The sequence below is a fragment of the Pristiophorus japonicus genome, chromosome 11 (genome assembly GCF_044704955.1).
Source record: "Pristiophorus japonicus isolate sPriJap1 chromosome 11, sPriJap1.hap1, whole genome shotgun sequence".
Classification (NCBI taxonomy): domain Eukaryota; kingdom Metazoa; phylum Chordata; class Chondrichthyes; family Pristiophoridae; genus Pristiophorus; species Pristiophorus japonicus.
In genome coordinates, this window is record NC_091987.1 from 210,438,058 (window position 1) to 210,458,713 (window position 20,656).

General features: G+C 46.8%; 1 protein-coding gene across 3 annotated transcripts in view; it reads right to left on the reverse strand.

Moving 5' to 3' along the window:
• Nucleotides 1-20,156, reverse strand: part of LOC139276459 (RING finger protein 214-like) — a 42,891-nt gene extending 22,735 nt beyond the window's left edge. For 2 of the 3 annotated variants that reach the window (XM_070894483.1, XM_070894481.1), the window contains exons 1-7: nucleotides 19,927-20,000; nucleotides 18,167-18,338; nucleotides 10,547-11,033; nucleotides 9,285-9,344; nucleotides 7,999-8,139; nucleotides 6,388-6,527; nucleotides 334-402 (exon numbers count right to left, since the gene is read on the reverse strand). In XM_070894483.1, coding sequence (XP_070750584.1) covers nucleotides 334-402; nucleotides 6,388-6,527; nucleotides 7,999-8,139; nucleotides 9,285-9,344; nucleotides 10,547-11,033; nucleotides 18,167-18,324 — 1,055 coding nt within the window. In that variant the 5' untranslated portion in view covers nucleotides 18,325-18,338; nucleotides 19,927-20,000. Of the gene's footprint in view, nucleotides 1-333; nucleotides 403-6,387; nucleotides 6,528-7,998; nucleotides 8,140-9,284; nucleotides 9,345-10,546; nucleotides 11,034-18,166; nucleotides 18,339-19,926 lie in introns of all 3 variants that reach the window. The other variant, XM_070894482.1, reaches the window with a different exon arrangement.
• Between the last annotated feature and the right edge of the window lie 500 nt (nucleotides 20,157-20,656).

The window sequence follows — 20,656 nt, forward strand, 5'->3', positions numbered from 1 at the left end:
CGAGTAGTGCCCTCGCACCCAAAAGTGCCAGCTTAATTTTCAGCTGGCCCGCAGACGAGTGCGATGAGCAGAAACTCGCCATGGTGATATTAATTCGATCTGGGCCGGGGGGCGTGGCCGGCTTCGAGCGCGACGTTTAAAAAAAAAATTCAGCCACACAAAAGATCGCGGAAACTCGATTTGTGCTTATAATTCCGCGATTTCTTTGCGCAGGTTTGGTCGAATTCACGCGGGAAAAAAAAACAGGCACAACCGAGCGGAGACTCCCAGCCAACACCTTTAGCTCCATTAGCGCAAGTCAAGATCAAGAAAAGCAATAAAGTAAAGGCTTACTTTTTGTCCGACTGGTCGCTGATCAAGATGGCGACCATGTTCCCCTTTTCTTCCTGCTCCCTCATCAGCCTGGAAAGAGAGACTTGCGGTAAAGTGACAACGATCAGACTGGGCATGAATAGTCGATCTAGGGGGGAGGGGCTTTCTAAACTGCAAAAAATCCTTTTCCTTCAACTAATAATTATTCCTTTAGATAGCAAAGCTGCATTTGTGCATGTTAAAGTTGATTTCCCCCATTGTGTCAGCTGTGGCTCAGTGGGCAGCACTCTTGCCTTGGAGTCAGAAGGTTGTGGGTTCAAGTCCCACCCCAGGGACTTGAACACAATAAATCTAGGCTGACATTCCCAGTGCAGTGCTGAGGGAGGGCTGCACTGTCGAAGGTGCCGTCTTTCAGATGAGACGTTAAACCGAGGCCCCCATCTGCTCTCTCAGGTGGACATAAAATATCCCGTGGCACTATTTTGAAGAGGAGCAGGGGAGTTATCCCTGGCGACCTGGCCAATATTTATCCCTCAATCAACGTAACAAAAACAGATTATCCGTTCATTATCACATTGCTGTTTGTGGGAGCTTGCTGTGCGCAAATTGGCTGTCGCGATTCCCACATTACAACAGTCACTATACTTTGAAAAAAAAAAGTATTTAATTGGCTGTAAAGCGCTTTGGAACACCTGGTTTTCGTGAAAGGTGCTATATAAATGCAAGTCTTACTTCTTTTTTCTTTCAGTAATTATTGGGGAAAAAAATCCTAAGATTTCTATACATGTTACAAAAACTAATCTTCGTGAAACCAGTCTTGCGTAAAATAGCCTCCTTACCTGCACAGTCTTCTCAGGACCTGCATACTCCCTAAAGGAGTTATGCAAGGCTCTCTCTTACACAGCTTGGGGAGGAGGGAGGCGAGATGGGAAGACCCGGGGGAGGGGGGGAATAAAATGGAAGAAGAAAAATTGGACAGTGGCAGAATGTTTCTGGCCACTGAGCTCAAGATGACCAAGGCTTGCAAAATGGACATAGGAGAAAATAGGGTGAATGTGGGATTGTGGCTCGGGACTGTATCTTTGCTGCTGCTAGAAAATTCATAGTTTAATAATTCATACCACCACATCAGAAGACACAATAGCGTAAACAACAACAACAACAACTTGTATTCATATAGCGCCATTAACATAGTAAAACGTACGAAGGCGCTTCACAGAAGTGTTAGATGACAAAGATTTAACACCGAGCCACACAAGAAGAAATTAGTGCAGGGCTAGGTCAAAGAGGTAGGTTTTAAGGAGCGTCTTAAAAGGAGGAAAGAGAGGTTGAGAGGCGGAGAGGTTTAAGCGGTGGGGGGAGTTCCAGAGCTTGGGGCCCAGGCAGCTGAAGGCACGGCCACCGATGGTTGAGCGATTATAATCAGGGATGCTCAAGAGGGCAGAATTAGAGGAGCGCAGACATCTCGGAGGGCTGAGAGGCTGGAGGAGATCACAGAGATAGGGAGGGGACGAGGCCGGGGAGGGATTTGAAAACAAGGATGAGAATTTTAAAATCGAGGCGTTACTTAACCAGGAGCCAATGTAGGTTGGCGAGCACAGGGGTGATGGGTGAGCGGGACTTGGTGAGAGTTAGGACACGGAGCAGCCAAATTTAGACGACCTAAAGTTTACTTAGGGTAGAATGTGGGAGGCCAGCCAGAAGTGCACTGGAACAGACAAGTCTAGAGGTAACAAATGCATGGATGATGGTAAAGCAGATTCTTTGGCCGAAAGACAGACTTGTGGCAACTGGAACCTGGAATAAATGAGTGGCAATACCATGTCATGGAGCCGAGCTTGCAGGAGTAGGATGCACACACCATTGCTGTTAATTATGGGGGACAGTAGCATAGTGGTTATGTTACCGGACTAGTAATCCAGAGACATGAGTTCAAATCCCATCACGGCAGCTGGAGAATTTAAATTTAATGAAATAAATCTGGAATAAAAAGCTAGTGTCAGTAATGGCGCCCATCAAACTAGCGGATTATCGTTAAAAACCCATCTGGTTCACTAATGTCCCTTGATGGAAGGAAATCTGCTGTCCTTACCCGGTTTGGCCTACATGTACATAAGAACATAAGAATTAGGAACAGGAGTAGGCCATCCAGCCCCTCGAGCCTGCTCCGCCATTCAATAAGATCATGGCTGATCTGGCCGTGGACTCAGCTCCACTTACCCGCCCTCTCCCCGTAACCCTTATTGGTTAAAAATCTATCTATCTGTGATTTGAATACATCCAATGAGCTAGCCTCAACTGCTTCCTTGGGCAGAGAATTCCACAGATTCACAACCCTCTGGGAGAAGAAACTCCTTCTCAACTCGATTTTAAATTGGCTCCCCTGTATTTTGAGGCTGTGCCCCCTAGTTCTAGTCTCCCCGACCAGTGGAAACAACCTCTCTGCCTCTATCTTGTCTATCCCTTTCATTATTTTAAATGTTTCTATAAGATCACCCCATATCCTTCTGAACTCCAACGAGTTCTATCATCATAAGGTAACCCCCTCATCTCCGGAATCAGCCTTGTGAATCGTCTCTGTACCCCCTCCAAAGCTAGTATATCCTTCCTTAAGTAAGGTGACCAAAACTGCACACAGTACTCCAGGTGCGGCCTTACCAATACCCTGTACAGTTGCAGCAGGACCTCCCTGCTTTTGTACTCCAGTCCCACAGCAATGTGGTTGACTCTTCATCTGCCCTCCACCACTCAGTTGTATTTAAGACTATTCAAGGACTTATAGGGATGGGCAATAAATGCTGGCCTTGCCGACGACGCCCACATCCTGTGAATGAAAAAAAATTAAGTTCTCTCAAACCATCGGTAACTCCTTGAAACCCAAATCGGGAGGGACTCCTGATGTGAGCTCATCAGGAGTCCCTCCCCTCCCTAAAATATATATATATATTATTCTGCATAAAGGCTTGGAATTTATCGAGGAACTCTCATCCTTTGAAGTCGCATTCCTTCAAAATAACCAAAGGCTTGGTCAAAGAAATAAGTTCACAGAGTACGGGAATTTCAGTTTAAATATAAAGCTCCAACCAACAGAAATCACCAGCATGGACCCGTTTGGCCGAACAGCCTGTTTCTGTGCTGCAAACATGATGTGATAATGTACTCGATGCAAGAACTGACAGGAGGGGTTTTACACCCCAGGGCTTTAGAATACTTGGTCACTTCCCGAGTTATATGGCCACCTTTTCCAATTGAGTGAAAGAAAAACGTCTTATATAGCACCTTTCACGACCACCAGATGTCTCAAAGCACTTTACAACCAATGAAGTACTTTTTTTTTTGAAGTGCAGTCACTGTTGTAATGTAGGAAATGTGGCAGCCAATTTGCATACAGCAAACTCCCACAAACAGCAATGTGATAATGACCAGATCATCTGTTTTACTGATGTTGGTTGAGGGATGTTGGCCAGGACACTGGGGAGAACTCCCCTGCTCTTTGAAATAGAGCCAGGGGATCTCTTGTGTCCACCAGAGAGAGCAGACGGGGCCTCGATTTAACATCTTATCTGAAAGACAGCACCTCCGACAGTGCAGCACTCCCTCGGCACTGAGACTGTCAGCCTAGATTTATGTCCTCAAGTCCCTGGAGTGGGACTTGAACCCACAACCTTCTGACTCAGAGGCGAGAGTGCTACCCACTGAGCCACAGCTGACACCCAAAACCACAGATAGAAACAGTATCTTGCATCTATTTCCATTTTTGAATACATTTCCTTGGCCGGCCCATCATATTCAACTTACAGGATTGTCAAATGATATCTTTCATGGCAAATCTGAACCTCCCCAATTAGAAAAGAAGTTGGTTGTCAGGTCTTGGTGATGAGAGAGATCAGCTTCATGTTACAACAGCAGCAATACCTGATTTCCTTTTACAGAAAGGTGAAGAATGGAGGTTTCTGAGAAGCAACAGGTACAGAGGACCGAGTGATAAGTGAACAACATAGAAACATAGAAAATAGGTGCAGGAGTAGACCATTCGGCCCTTCTAGCCTGCACCGCCATTCAATGAGTTCATGACTGAACATGCAACTTCAGTATCCCATTCCTGCTTTCTCGCCATACCCCTTGATCCCCCTAGTAGTAAGGACTTCATCTAACTCCTTTTTGAATATATTTAGTGAATTGGCCTCAACAACTTTCTGTGGTAGAGAATTCCACAGGTTCACCACTCTCTGGGTGAAGAAGTTTCTCCTCATCTCGGTCCTAAATGGCTTACCCCTTATCCTTAGACTGTGTCCCCTGGTTCTAGACTTCCCCAACATTGGGAACATTCTTCCTGCATCTAACCTGTCTAAACCCGTCAGAATTTTAAACGTTTCTATGAGGTCCCCTCTCATTCTTCTGAACTCCAGTGAATACAAGCCCAGTTGATCCAGTCTTTCTTGATAGGTCAGTCCCGCCATCCCGGGAATCAGTCTGGTGAACCTTCGCTGCACTCCCCTCAATAGCAAGAATGTCCTTCCTCAAGTTAGGAGACCAAAACTGTACACAGTACTCCAGGTGTGGCCTCACCAAGGCCCTGTACAACTGTAGCAACACCTCCCTGCCCCTGTACTCAAATCCCCTCGCTAATCAAGCAGCGCTGCTTGAAATTCAATTGCGGGAATAAAACGGGAGACACAGGTTCAAACCAACAAAAACTATCTTTTTTTTTTACAACTGATATCAGGAAATTCTTCTCTATACAGACGATGTGGGATCGGTGTCAGATGGAGCAGTGAAGGCAAAAGCTCCAGGTTTAGTGAAGGAGCAACTGGATGTTCCAATGGGGAGGGACATTCGGATCTTGCTGAATGAATGAAAGAAGATGGGCTGAATGACCTTCCTCATCCATAATTACCATCCCAAAGGACAATTTGGGATTTTCCCCATGGTGATCTCTCCACTGTGCTTTAGCGCTAAAATTAAATAAAAGATGTATCTACACTGGGGCAGGATTCAAAAGCCTTCGATGCAGACTGAACGGCAGCTCAGAGAACCTTTGAAGCACTCCCAGGGAGGAAAGGGGCATCAGAAATTCTGCACTGAAAAATATTTTACAGCTTTAATGCACATGGCAGTTCAAACAGATGCCGGCTGCCAAAAAGGACTCGAGCTAATTTTGATGACATGATATCCCACTGTTTTCCAATTAAAGCAGCAATTTCATAAATTAGTCCAATAACCTGGCCTCAAGTGGCCCATTTCAGCTTTTTTTACTCTCTGTGCAGTGAAATAATGCCTTGCGCATGGACTAAACTTACTATTTACAACCCTGAACTCATCCGCGCCTCCCCTCTCCTTTTGTCCCACTACCGTATCATATCTGAAATAATTGTTCTGGGCTTTAGGAAGTACAACAACAAGCATTTATATAGCACCTTTAACGTAATGAAACGTCCCAAGGCGCTGCACAGGAGTGTTACAAGACAAAAAATCGACACCAAGCCAAAAAAGAAAAAATTACGGCAGATGACCAAAAGCTTGGTCAAAGTGACAGGTTTTAAGGAGCGTCGTAAAAGGAGCAGAGAGGCAGAGAGGTTTAGGGAGCGAGTCCCAGAGCTTGGGGCCCAGGCAGCTGAAGGCACGGCCACCAATGGTTGAGCGATTATAATCAGGGATGCTCAAGAGGGCAGAATTTGAGGAGTGCAGATATCTCAGGGGTTAAATAAATATGGTTCTATAAAGTTCCTTCAGATGCTCCCCTCTTCTCAACCCCCTCCATCAGACTGACCACCTCCAACATCGAGTGGCTCCCCATAGCTCATCTCTCCTACACGGATCAGCCTCGTTTCTCTCATCTGCACAGTGCGTCAAAGGCCTGAATGGACCCTTCAATCTAATTGTTCATTATAATCAAAGAGCAGGGTCATGCGACCATCTAGTAATCCAGATTATTTGTGGCGAATAACAACATTGCAGCACTCCCACTTTGTTTCTTGTGGAGGACAACCGTTCTCAAAATGCTACCTATAGTTTAAGAGCACAAGTGCGAATCTGCTGTTTCATTAAATAAGACGGGAAGATGATTCCTTGTACCGTTTGCCATTTGCGTAAAGCCTCTCAACTTCGTTCTTCAACTCTTGCTCTTTTTGAGCAAACTCTTTCTTCTCCTTTTCCGATTTCTTCTTCAGTTCTTCCAACTTTACCTTCATCTCCTGGATCTGTTTAACATTACCCTGCCGTTTTGTAAGAGGGAGAAAAATATATATAATCATTCACACTACGATCCTGCGAACTTGGCTGCCGTGCGAAAATTAATAATCTTTTTTAAAAGGAGTTTCACCTTTAGAAATTCTTTTGGTGTAATGCAGTATTGTAGTTTAAATTGCAAATGCTAAGCCATCATCAGTAACGAGGGTACAGAAGGATAGTGGTGATGTTACTGGACTAGTAATCTAGGGTCATCGACCCAAAACGTTCATTCTGCTCCCTCGCCACAGATGCTGCCTGACCTGCTGAGATTTCCAGCATTTTCTGTTTTTATTTCAGATTCCAGCATCCGCAGTATTTTGCTTTTGTGTCTGTAGTAATCCAGAGGCCTGGACTAATGATCCACGAGACAGGAGTTCAAATCCCAGCACGGCAGCTGCGGGAATTTAAATTCAAGTAATTAAATAAATCTGGAATAAAAAGCTAGTTTCAATAATGGTGACCATCAAAATGTCGTAAAACCCCATCTGGTTCGCTAATGCTCTTTTAGGGAAGGAAATCTGCCGTCCTTACCCGGTCTGGTCTACATGTGACTCCAGACCCACAGAACTGTGGTCGACTCTTAACTGCCCTCTGAAATGACCCAGCAACTCTGTTGCATAGGGCAGCTCACCATCTTCTCAAGGGCAATTAGGAATGGGCAATAAATGCCGGCCTTGCAATGCGATGCCCACATCCCGTGAATAAATATATTTAAATAAAATTAACTTCAAAGAGTGACTGAGCGTGACAGTCAGAGTTGAATTATCAGTCAAGATTGCACAGACAGCCTTGGGCATTTCACTTTTAACTATGGATGTTAATTCAGCTCCAGCACCGAATCAATCTCAGTCTCTTCTCGAATGGTCACATTTCTATTCCAGACGGATTCACAAAATGCTCGCTCAGTTCTGTGTCAGGATCCCAGTGCTGTGGAATTCTCCCATTTGTTTCGAAGCTCTACTTCGTGACTTCCATTCTGGCCGCACCACTGTGCTCTGGGGTCCAGGGAAGGCCATGAAAAGGCAGCGAAGGTCCTTGGTGATTGTACGGGCAGGCTAAGAATCCACAGCATTAGTCAGCGCTGGCTTATTGCCAATTGCAGCTTAAATAAGCTCAACCGAAAAAGACTGAACAAAAAGATCATGTTCAAGTTGAAGTTAACGATTTGCAACTTTTTGACTTCTGAAAGAGATATTGTTTAATTCTGCATTAATAGTACAACTATTAGACCGAGGTCAACAACTACAGTACTGATTCAATCCAGGTAGACTGCTCAGATGGAATTCAAATATCCTAGCCAGGAGAACATTTTCTAAACATTAAAATTTCTCATCCCCGTTTTCAAATCCCTCCATGGCCTCACCCTTCTCCATCTCTGTAACCTCCTCCAGCCCTCTAGATCCCTCATTTATACACCTCAATAAATGCAAGTCTTTCTTTCTATTTGCACTTCACCTGGTAAATATTGGCCTCTTCCTCCTGCCGCTGGTGAAGCCGTCGGACTTTGACCTGGAGCTGGTTCTCCATCTGTGTCTGCCGATCCAACACCTCCTGGTACCTGTCCTTCAGAACCTCCCGTTCAGCGGTCACTTCATTCTGCAGCAGGCCCACAATGCAAGATTTTAAAAAATGTGACGATCCAATGTGCCAATCAGTGCGCATGCAACAGTGTGAGGGATGACAACAACAACTTGTATTTATCATCATAGGCGGTCCCTCGAACGAGGATGACTTGCTTCCACAGGAGTTCACAGATGTTTCAATGAAGGACCCGATGTTCCAGTCCTGAACTCCAGGGGTGGAAGATGCCTGTGCGAGGATTTTTTTTTAACGTGTGGTGACCGTTGCACACCAGCCACCACACGGGCTCGACAGAGCTAGGTCTTGGTCCAGTGACAACGGTTAACCAGAACAAATGGAGACCTGCTCTGCTGCACGGACCTAGTGTGCACACATATGCATACCGGTATTTATATAGCGCCTTTAACATAGTGAAACATCCCAAGGTGTTTCACAGGAATATTATGAGATAAAATATTTGACACCGAACCGGCCAAGTAGAAATTAGCGCAGGTGACCAAAAGCTTAGTCAAAGAGGTAGGTTTTAAGGAGCGTCTTGAAGGAGAAAAGAGAGGTAGCGAGGCAGAGAGGTTTAGGGAGGGAGTTCCAGAGCTTGGGGCCCAGGCAACAGAAGGCACGGCCACCGATGGTGGAGCGTTTATTATCAGGGATGCTCAAGAGGGCAGAATTAGAGCGCAGACATCTCGGGGGGTTGTGGGGCTGGAGGAGATTACAGAGATAGGGAGGGGCGAGGCCATGGAGGGATTTGAAAATTTTGAAATCGAGGCGTTAATGCATCAATTGAAGAGCCCAAAGACAGGATTGAGGATGAGCGCTGAACACGTCTTTAAATGGACACAGTAAATGATTTGGCACGGGACTCCAGTTCCCGATAAATGCTGCAATTTCTACATTTACCAATTTTCTAGATTAATAAAAGACAAGTCCTGAAGGCAGGAAAAAATGCTGGGTCTGAGCGGTAAAAAAAATCATCTGCCTCCGCAAATCATTTGCCCAACTCATGCATGGATTTTTAGCTTGCTTGCCCATGAATTGAGAAGTGGGCTGTAACAATGTTAACCAATCTCTGGAGAGCCGAGGAACAGGAATGACTGAACTCTGGTAACTGGCAGTGCAGTTAACAGCTACACAAGTTAACAGTGTTAACAGCGTTTACTTACCATGTACCTTTCCACATCCTGGTCTGTGCCGACCTCTGCATCGACAGTCACACAGTCCGTCTGTAATGGAAAAGATATTGCTTAGGCTCCAGCTTTGAGCATACGTCTAAAATCAGTCATGGAACAAATGGAACTCGAACCCACAACCTTTCGACTCAGTAATACAGGCACAACGTCTCATATCCGGCTCTCCCAAAATGGTATTGTTCGAAATCCGGACGTTTTTGAGAAAATCCCTTTCGCTATTCAGTAAAATAAAATCCGGAATTATTTCGCAAAAATCAGCGGGCTGCACTAGTTATCAGCTTCGCTGCTACGTTTTAAGTGGCGTGCGATTGGTCCGAGCCTTGCCGAATAACCCTCGACCCGCCTGACCCGACCCATGCCACCATTGGTACTTTGTCTGTCTCGGTAGGCGACTGACTTTATTGAGTTTCTTGTACGAAATCCGGGGAAAAAAAATCCACAAACCGGAATGGTCTTCGGTCCCGAGGTTGAGATGTTGTACCTGTACACAAGAAGTGTATCACCTGTATGGCCCAAAAATCCCGGCCTTCCCGGGTCCGTACGGAGTGTGTCCGGACCCGGGAAGGCATCACAAAAGCCGGTTTTCAGGCGTACAATGCGCATGCGCTGAAAACCGGCTTTTCCGATCTGTCAAGCTGGAGCTCGATAGATCCTCCGTATCTCGGGAATGAGGACATTTGCATGGGCAAGATTGCGGGATTTATCCATATCTTGTCAGCAAATGTCCTCAAAACTCCTGCGCCTGATAAAAGCATAGCCTACTTTTATAGGCGTAAGAGTCTTAAAACACACTTAAAACATAAAAAATAAGACTAAAAATACACATTGTGTTTGGCAAAATCCTGCCCACCACGTTAAATTTATTTTAAACCATAATTAAAAAAACTTTAAAAAAAACTCGGAGGGGAAATTTCTCTAAAATATTTATTAACTTTAATTTCAATTATGTGTGATGTGTTTTTTATTTTATATTTGGTGTTAGTGTTTGGGTTTTTGTTTTCTCAATTAATAACAATGAGAATTGGTAGATACGGAGTTCCCATTGCTATTAATTGAGAATGGGGTATCTGATTGGCTGAGCAGTCATACGTCACTGCACCTTCTGTGTGGGAACCTGGAGGACGGGAGCATACTCCGCAGTGCAGGAAGAGAAGGCCTCCCCAACGGAATCTCAGGCTCCTCCGGGAAGCCTCCGACCGCAATTTCAGCCCCAGTATATTCTGGCTTAGCCTTACCTGCACTGCCGAATTTGCGAGTGACCTCAACACTGGTGATTCCTTCACTGTATCCAGATCCTCATTATACAGTGGTTTTACCATCACCTCTTCACCTGGCAGCACTGCATCTCCACCCTGCCAGTAATCGGCCATCAGCGCGGCGTAGCTTGTTGGTTCAAGAATGGGTTTTGGGAATCGCTCCCCCGACGTGTCCGTCCGCCCACACTGCTCCCCGTGGTTTGCCACGTAGGGCTGCTGGGTTTCTCTGTAACCAGCACAGGGCGCAGGCTGCTGGTCCCTGTCTATGAGCCCAGTCGCGTCGCGGGAGTCCGGTCCGCTGGGGATATCCTCGGCCAGCTCCTCCTCCCCTCTGGTTTCTGGGTCCGACTCGTAGATATTGTCAAAGTCCTGCGCTAGGGAGTCGGGACACTGTGGAGTTGCAAGGGCTGCACGCTCGAAAGTTGCAGCCGGGGCCCACTGATCAGACGAAGACAGATCGGAATCACTAGGAAAACAAAAAATAAATCAATTAATCAATCAATCAATGCGAGCGTTACAGGATTATACATACATTATAATTTGATAAATGTCATTCGAACCATCAGCGTCAATTTGGTTTCAGACTAACCAAAACCGAATTTCCAATTAATTTACAGTCCGAGACGAAATGTGAATAACTCCAATGACCAACCGTTAAAAATAATTTCAACACAGTAGATCAACACTGGGCCATACAGGTTGATTCCGGAGATGAGGGGGTTGACTTATGAGGAAAGGTTGAGTAGGTTGGGCCTCTACTCATTGGAATTCAGAAGAATGAGAGGTGATCTTATCAAAACGTATAAGATTATGAGGCGGCTTGACAAGGTGGATGCAGAGAGGAAGTTTCCACTGATGGGGGAGACTAGAACTAGAGGGCATAATTTTAGAATAAGGGACCGCCCATTTAAAATAGAGATGAGGAGAAATTTCTTCTCTCAGAGGGTTGTAAATCTGTGGCATTCGCTGCCTCAGAGAGCTGTGGAAGCTGGGACATTGAATAAATTTAAGACAGAAATAGAGAGTTTCTTAACCAATAAGGGAAGAAGGGGTTATGGGGAGCGGGCGGGTAAGTGGAGCTGAGTCCATGATCAGATTAGCCATGATTTTATTGAATGGCGGAGCAGGCTCGAGGGGCTGTATGGCCTACTCCTGCTCCTATTTCTTATGTTCTGATGTTCTTCTGACCAGGAGGAGATGGAATTGCCCGCTTTCAGTGAGGCTATAAAGCTAACAAATAAAATAGCGACATCATTATTTATACTGAACACTCCTTAGACTGGTCCTATGCTACATTTCAACTCAGCGTACGCGATATGGTGCAGCACGAGAATCTATTATCATACCGTGTACATCTAAATTCACAAAACACACAGACAACTCAAGACAGAGTTGTACACAGTGTCAGCTGTGGCTCAGTGGGTAGCACACTCGCCTCCGAATCAGAAAGGTTGTGGGTTCAAGTCCCACTCCAGAGACTTGAGCACAAAAATCTAGGCTGACACTCCAGTGCAGTGCTGAGAGAGTGCTGCACGGTTGGAGGTGCCGTCTTTCCGATGAAACGTTAAACCGAGGCCCCGCCTGCTCTCTCAGGTGGATGGAAACGATCCCATGGCGCTATCTCTTCGAAGAAGAGCAGGGGAGTTATCCCCGGTGGCCTGGGCCAATATTTATCCCTCAATCAACATAACAAAAACAGATTATCTGGCCATTATCACATTGCTGTTTGTGGGAGCTCGCTATGCGCAAAATGGCTGCCGCATTTCCCACATTACAATAGTGACACGGCCCCGGACACCGTGGACCACTTCCCATATCTCGGGAACCTCCTATCAACAAGAACAGGCATCGACTACGAGATCCAACACCGCCTCCAGTGCGCTAGTGCAGCCTTCGATCGCCTGAGGAAAAGAGTGTTTGAAGACCAGGCCCTCAAAACTGCCACCGAGCTCATGGTCTACAGGGCTGTAGTAATACCTGCCCTCCTGTATGGCTCAGAGACATGGACCATGTACAGTAGAAATATCACCAATGATGTTGCCGCAAGATCCTGGGAGGACAGGCGCACCAACATCCCCAGCATTGAAGCGCTGACCGCACTCGATCAGCTCCGCTGGGCAGGCCACATAGTTCGCATGCCAGACACGAGACTCCCAAAGCAAGTGCTCCACTCGGAGCTCCTTCATGGCAAACGAGCCAAAGGTGGGCAGCGGAATCGTTACAGGGACACCCTCAAAGCCTCCCTGATAAAGTTCAACATCCACACTGCCACCTGGGAGTCCCTGGCCCAAGACCGCCCTAAGTGGAGGGAGTGCATCCGAGAGGGCGCTGAGCACCTCGAGTCTCAACACCGAGAGCGTGCAGAAATCAAGCGCAGATGGGCCGAAATGGCCTCCTCCTATGCTGTAAATTTCTATGTTTCATTACCATCTCCTTTTGCCTCGCACCATCATCCCTTTTCTCATTTAATCTCTCCTGCCTTCCACCCCATCACTGACCTTCCCTTTTGTTCTTTCCTCCCCGCCCCACTTCTCCGGTCTCTGTCCTTGCTTTAAAAAGCTGTTACGTCTCTAAATTATTCCAGTTCTGATGAAAGGTCATCAACCTGAAACGTTAACTCTGTTTCTCTCTCTTCACAGCTGCTGCCTGACCCGCTGAGTATTTCCAGCAATTTCTGGTTTTATTTCAATGTACACACGGTTGTGAAAGAGAGCAAACATAGAAACATAGAAAATACGTGCAGGGGTAGGCCATTCGGCCCTTCGAGCCTGCACCACCATTCAATAAGATCATGGCTGATCATTCCCTCGGTACCCCTTTCCTACTTTCTCTCCATACCCCTTGATCCCTTTAGCCGTAAGGGCCATATCTAACTCCCTCTTGAATATATCCAATGAACTGGCATCAACAACTCTCTGCGGCAGGGAATTCCACAACTCAGTAAGAAGTTTCCCTCATCTCAGTCCTAAATGGCCTACCCCTTATCCTAAGACTGTGTCCCCTGGTTCTGGACTTCCCCAACATCGGGAACATTCTTTCGTCAGAATCTTATACGTTTCTATGAGATCCCCTCTCATCCTTCTAAACTCCAGTGTATAAAGGCCCAGTTGATCCAGTCTCTCCTCATATGTCAGTCCCACCAACTCGGGAATCAGTCTGGTGAACCTTCGCTGCACTCCCTCAATAGCAAGAACGTCCCTCCTCAGATTAGGAGACCAAAACTGAACACAATATTCCAGGTGATGCCTCACCAAGGCCCTGTGCAACTGTAGCAAGACCTCCCTGCTCCCATACTCAAATCCCCTAGCTACATACCATTTGCCTTCTTCACCACCTGCTGTACCTGCATGCCAACTTTCAATGACTGATGAACCATGACACCCAGGTCTCGTTGCACCTCCCCCTTTCCTAATTTGCCACCATTCAGATAATATTCTGCCTTTGTGTTTTTGCCCCCAGAGTGGATAATCTCACATTTATCCACATTATACTGCATCTGCCATGCATTTGCCCATTCACCAAGCCTGTCCAAGTCCCCTGCAGCCTTTTAACGTCCTCCTCACAGCTCACACCGCCACCCAGTTTAGTGTCATCTGCAAACTTGGAGATATTACACTCAATTCCTATATCTAAATCATTAATATATATTGTAAAGAGCTGGGGTCCCAGCATTGAGCCCTGCGCCACTCCACTAGTCACTGCCTGCCATTCTGAAAATGACCCGTTTATCCTGACACTCTGCTTCCTATCTCCAGTTCTCTATCCACGTCAGTACATTACCCCCAATACCATGTGCTTTGATTTTGCACACCAATCTCTTGTGTGGGACCTTGTCAAAAGCCTTTTGAAAGTCCAAATACACCACACCCGCTAGTTCTCCCTTATCCGCTCTACTAGTTATATCCTCAAAAAATTCCAGAAGATTTGTCAAGCATGATTTCCCTTTCATAAATCCATGCTGACTTGGACCAATCCTGTCACTGCTTTCCAAATGTGCTGCTATTTCATCTTTAATAATTGATTCCAACATTTTCCCCACTACTGATGTCAGGCTAACCAGGCTATAATTACCCCTTTTCTCTCTCCCTCCTTAATTAAAAAGTGGTGTTACATTAGCTACCCTCCAGTCCATAGGAACTGATCCAGAATCGATAGACTGTTGGAAAATGATCACCAATGCATCCACTATTTCTATGGCCACTTCCTTAAGTACTCTGGGACGCAGACTATCAGGCCCCGGGGATTTATCACCTTCAATCCCATCAATTTCCCTGACACAATTTCCTGCCTAATAGGGATATCCTTCAGTTCCTCCTTCTCACTAGACCCTCGGTCCCCTCGTATTTCCGGAAGGTTATTTGTGTCCTCTTTCGTGAAAACAGAACCAAAGTATTTGTTTAACTGGTCCGCCATTTCTTTGGTCCCCATTATAAATTCACCTGAATCTGACTGCAAGGGACCTACGTTTGTTTTCACTAATCTTTTTCTCTTCACAAATCTATAGAAGCTTTTGCAGTCAGTTTTTATGTTCCCAGCAAGCTTCCTCTCATACTCTATTTTCCCCCTCCTAATTAAACCCTTTGTCCTCCTCTGCTGTATTACAAAATTCTCCCAGTCCTCAGGTTTGCTGCTTTTTCTGGCCAATTTATATGCCTCTTCCTTGGATTTAACACTATCCTTAATTTCCCTTGTTAACCACGGTTGAGCCACCTTTCCCGTTTTATTTTTACTCCAGACAGGGATGTACAATTGTTGAAGTTCATCCATGTGATCTTTAAATGTTTGCCATTGTCTATCCACCATCAACCCTTTAAGTATCACTCGCCAGTCTATTCTAGCCAATTCACACCTCATACCATCGAAGTTACCTTTCCCCAAGTTCAGCATCCTCGTCTCTGAATTAACTGTGTCACTCTCCATCTTAATAAAGAATTCTACCATATTATGGTCACTCTTCCCCAAGAGGCCTCGCACAAGAAGGATTGTTAATTAGTCCTTTGTCATTACACATCACCCAGTCTAGGATGGCCAGCCCTCTAGTTGGTTCCTCGACATATTGGTGTAGAAAACCATCCCTAATACACTCCAGGAAATCCTCCTCCACCACATTGCTATCAGTTTGGTTAGCCCAGTCAATATGTAGATTAAAGTCGCCCATGATAACTGCTGTACCTTTATTGCATGCATCCCTAATTTCTTGTTTGATGCTGTCCCCATCCTCATTACTACTGTTTTGTGGTCTGTACACAACTCCCACTAGCGTTTCTGCCCTTTGGTATTCCGTAGCTCCAACCATACAGATTCCACATCATCCAGGCTAATGTCCCTCCTTACTATAGCATTCATTTCCTCTTTAGCCAGCAACACCACCCCACCTGCTTTTCCTTTCTGTCTATCCTTCCTAAATGTTGAATACCCCTGGATGTTGAATTCCCAGCCTTGGTCACCCTGGAGCCATGTCTCCGTGATGCCAATTACATCATATCCGTTAACTGCCATCTGCGCAGTTAATTCGTCCAACATATTCTGAATACTCCTCGCATTGAGGCACAGAGCCTTCAGACTGGTCTTTTTAACACCCTTTGCCCCTTTAGACTTTTGCTGTAATGTGGCCCTTTTTGCTTTGGGTTTCTCTGCCCTCCACTTTTACTTTTCTTCTTTCTATCTTTTGCTTCTGCCCCCATTCTACTTCCCTCTGTCTCCCTGCAGAGGTTCCCATCCCCCTGCCAAATTAGTTTAACTCCTCCCCGACAGCACTAGCAAACATTCCCCCTCGAGGACATTGGTTCCGGTCCTGCCCAGGTGCAGACTGTCTGGTTTGTACTGGTCCCACCCTCCCCCAGAACCGGTTCCAATGTCCCAGGAATTTGAATCCCTCCCTTGTGCACCACTCCTGAAGCCACATATTCATCTGCGTTATCCTGCAATTCCTACTCTGACTAGCACGTGGCACTGGTAGCAATCCTGAGATTACTACTTTTGAGGACATATTTTTTAATTTAGCTCCTAGCTCCCTAAATTCATCTTGAAGGACCTCATCCCGTTTTTTACCTATATCGTTGGTACCTATATGCACCACGACAACTGGTTGTTCATCCTTCCTTTTCAAAATGTCCTGCACCCACTCAGAGACATCCTTGACCCTTGCACCAGGGAGGCAACATACCATCCTGGAGTCTCGTTTGCAGCCGCAGAAACGCCTATCTATTCCCCTTACAATAGAATCCTCTATCACTATAGCTCTCCCACTCTTTTTCCTGCTCTCCTGTGCAGCAGAGCCACCCACAATGCCATTGACTTGGCTGCTGCTGCCCTCCCCTGAGGAGTCATCCCCCCCAACAGTACCCAAAGCGGTGTATCTGTTTTGCAGGGGGATGACCGCAGGGGACCCCTGCACTACCTTCCTTCCACTGCTCTTCCTGTTGGTCACCCATCCCCTATCTGGCTGTGTACCCTTTACTTGCGGTAAGACCAACTCACTAAACGTGCTATTCACGTCATCCTCAGCATCGCGGATGCTCCAGAGTAAATCCACCCGCAGCTCCAATGCCACAATGTGGTCTGTCAGGAGCTGCAGGCGGATGCACTTCCCGCACATGTAGTCATCAGGGACACTGAAAGCGTCCCTGACTTCCCACATATTACAGGAGGAGCATAACACATGTCCGAGCTCTCCTGCCATGACTTAACCCCTAGATTAACTTAATTTGGCAACAACAATGCTAAAGGTTGCTTAGTGAAAGAAAAACTACTCACCAATCACCAGCCAATCACTTACCCACTTGGCTGTGACGTCACCTTTTGATTTCTTTCTACTTTTTTGCCTTCTCTCCCTGCTGGAACTGCACCAGCTGGCCTCTTGTAGGCCTCACTAACGCTGTCGCTCCGCCTCCTCGAACTCCCTGACGACGCTGGGCCTCTTGTAGGCCTCACTAACGCTGCCGCTCCACCTCCTCGAACTCCCTGACGACGCTGGGCCTCTTGTAGGCCTCACTAACGCTGCCGCTCCACCTCCTCGAACTCCCCGACGACGCTGGGCCTCTTGTAGGCCTCACTAACGCTGCCGCTCCACCTCCTCAAACTCCCGCCTAAAGAGCAAGCTCTTTACGATTCTCTGCAGTGTCGCTTGGGCAGAATATTTTCCCACTTTTGTTACTCACAGTCCGCATCCAGCAGTGAGGTAAACTCCAGGCAGGGATTCAATGGAAATCTGCCAGAACTCTACCTGGGAAGGACCCACATAAAGCTTGGATTTCCCCCCCCCCCCCCCATGCAATGACCCAGATCCGCTACATTCATGTGAATTTACTTTTTCCACATCCGTGATCCTCACAACTCAAAGACTGACAATTTAACTCTTAATTTATGCCAAATTACAGCCAGTTTTATTTCCAGTGCACCATGTTTATGGGAAACCAAAAATCAGACTGTCAGCAACACCACCAACTTGCATTTATATAGCGCCTTTAATGTAGTTGAAGGTCACAAGGCCGCTTCACAGGAGTGTCATGAAACAAAATTCAACACCGAGCCACATAAGGAGATATCAGGAGAGGTGACCAAAAGCTTGGTCAAAGAGATAGGTTGTCAGGACTGTACCTCAAAGTAAGGTTTGCAAGTGCTGCATCACACTCCAAGGTTGCAACTTGCCCAGTGGCCGCTGGAGACACGTCAGTGGGAAAGTCATCAAGTCTTTGATTCGCCGTTTCCGAGGACAGGTTAATCGCTGGTGTCTCAGGCTCTTCCTCCAAATCCATGATTTCCGCAGGCTCTATATGTTGACAACGGAATGAGATTTTGTTTGAAAATTTAGGCAGCACAGAAATTCCACAAATTTAAATTCACCCTCCTTTTAAAAGAATATACTTTCTTGATCAACTCCGCTGGGCGGGCCACACTGTCCACATGCCCGACACGAGAGTCCCAAAGCAAGCGCTCTACTTGGAACTCCTTCACGGCAAACGAGCCAAAGGTGGGCAGAGGAATCGTTACAAGGACACCCTCAAAGCCTCCCTGATAAATTGCAACATCCCCACTGACACCTGGGAGTCCCTGGCCCAAGACTGCCCTAAGTGGAGGAAGTGCATCCGGGAGGGCGCTGAGCACCTCGAGTCTCGTCGCCGAGAGCATGCAGAAATCAAGCGCAGGCAGCGGAAGGAGCGCGCGGCAAACCTGTCCCACCCACCCCTTCCCTCAATGAGTATCTGTCCCACCTGTGACAGGGACTGTGATTCTCGTATTGGGCTGTTCAGCCACCTAAGGACTCATTTTAAGAGTGGAAGCAAGTCTTCCTCGATTCCGAGGGACTGCCTATGATGATGATGATTTCCTTGATGCCCCTCGGCACCTTATATACAAATCATCCAACGACTGACTGAATAACAAGCTCCCAGTCACTGGCGAAGGTGTCCATGATCCGTTGTACAGGAACCGATTTAACCGTTGATTTTTCTCCCTCTTCCTTACTTTGCAGGGGGAAGAGGTAGCACTTTCCCAGTTATCACCCCACAGACCGCTGGCTTGAGATCTGGATCTCAACGGGCAAGTTTCAGATCCAGAATCATAGAATGCCACAGCACAGAAGGAGGCCATTCAGCCCATCGAGCCTGTACCAGCTCTTTGCCAGAGCTATCCACTTAGTGCCACTGCCCGGCTCCTTCCCCACAGCCATGTGAAAAAATAATTCCCTTCCAAGTATTTATCCAATTCCCTTTCGAAAGTTACTAACGAATCGGCTTCCAACATGCTTTCAGGCAGCGCGTTCCAGATCATAATAACTCATTGCACACAGACACGATGGGCCGAATGGCCATCTTATGTGCTGTAAATTTCTGTGATTCCACGAACAAGAACTATGCACTAGCTGTGTGCTTGTGTTGTGGTGGCAGAGAGCGGAAAAAAAACCTCACACTGCAAGCAAAACAAAAACAAGGCTAGTTTCTGAATCAAACTGATACTTCTTACATTGAACAAAGCACAACGCGAGACTCCCAAAGCAGGCGCTCGACTCGGAACTCCTTCACGGCAAACGAGCCAAAGGTAGGCAGAGGAAACGTTACAGGGACACCCTCAAAGCCTCCCTGATAAAGTGCAACATCTCCACCGACACCTGGGAGTCCCTGGCCCAAAGACCTGGCTAAGGGATGTCAAACAAAAAGTTTCACCACCAAGCCGGTCATGGAATTTCACTTAAACCAACAACGGTTTATTCTTTGTTATACTAAAGAGTTTGATTCCTTTCCACACCCCCACCCTCCCCCCAATCAAACTATGCAAGACACCAGAAGAAGATCTCTTTAAATCACAAAATATGCAGCGATACAAATAAATCCTTGAGAACTACATGCGTTTAAACATACCGGCGCCTCCTCTCTCCAGGGATGTCAAAGCTGCACACGCAAAGAATCACAGAACACCAACCAGTAACAACCCAGCTCATTGGTGCAGCATCAGAGTTCTGTTCAGGCTTGTTCTTCATTTCGTGGCCAATGAAAAAGCTTCAACAATTCAGAGAGGTTGTTACCCATGGCAATAATATTGTTGATGTCACTTCCTCCCCTGAAACAGCCAGGAGTTTGAGGTGGCACAGGGGGGTTTGGTTCAAATGCAGCAAGCGAGAGGGAGAGAGACCGACTCTCATGGAGCTGGGCTTCAGCGTGCTGTGTGTGCCCTCGTTGCTCCTACTGTTGCTGTGCTGGAGGAGCAACTTCTGCAGCTCTGCTAGATCCTGGGAACGGGGTTTAACGTTAAATGGCTCCCTCTGCTGGACAACTTGCAGTTCTCATGGGTGTTTTGTTTTGTATTAATTTGCAGGATTCATTCATTCCCACTCCAGGAACTTGACCATATAAAAAGAATCCAGGCTGCCGTTCCCAGTGCAGTGCTGAGGGAGCGTCGCACTGTCGGAGGGACAGTGCTGAGGGAGCGCCGCACTGTCGGAGGGACAGTGCTGAGGGAGCGTCGCACTGTCGGAGGGACAGTGCTGAGGGAGCGTCGCACTGTCGGAGGGACAGTGCTGAGGGAGCGTCGCACTGTCGGAGGGACAGTGCTGAGGGAGCGTCGCACTGTCGGAGGGACAGTGCTGAGGGA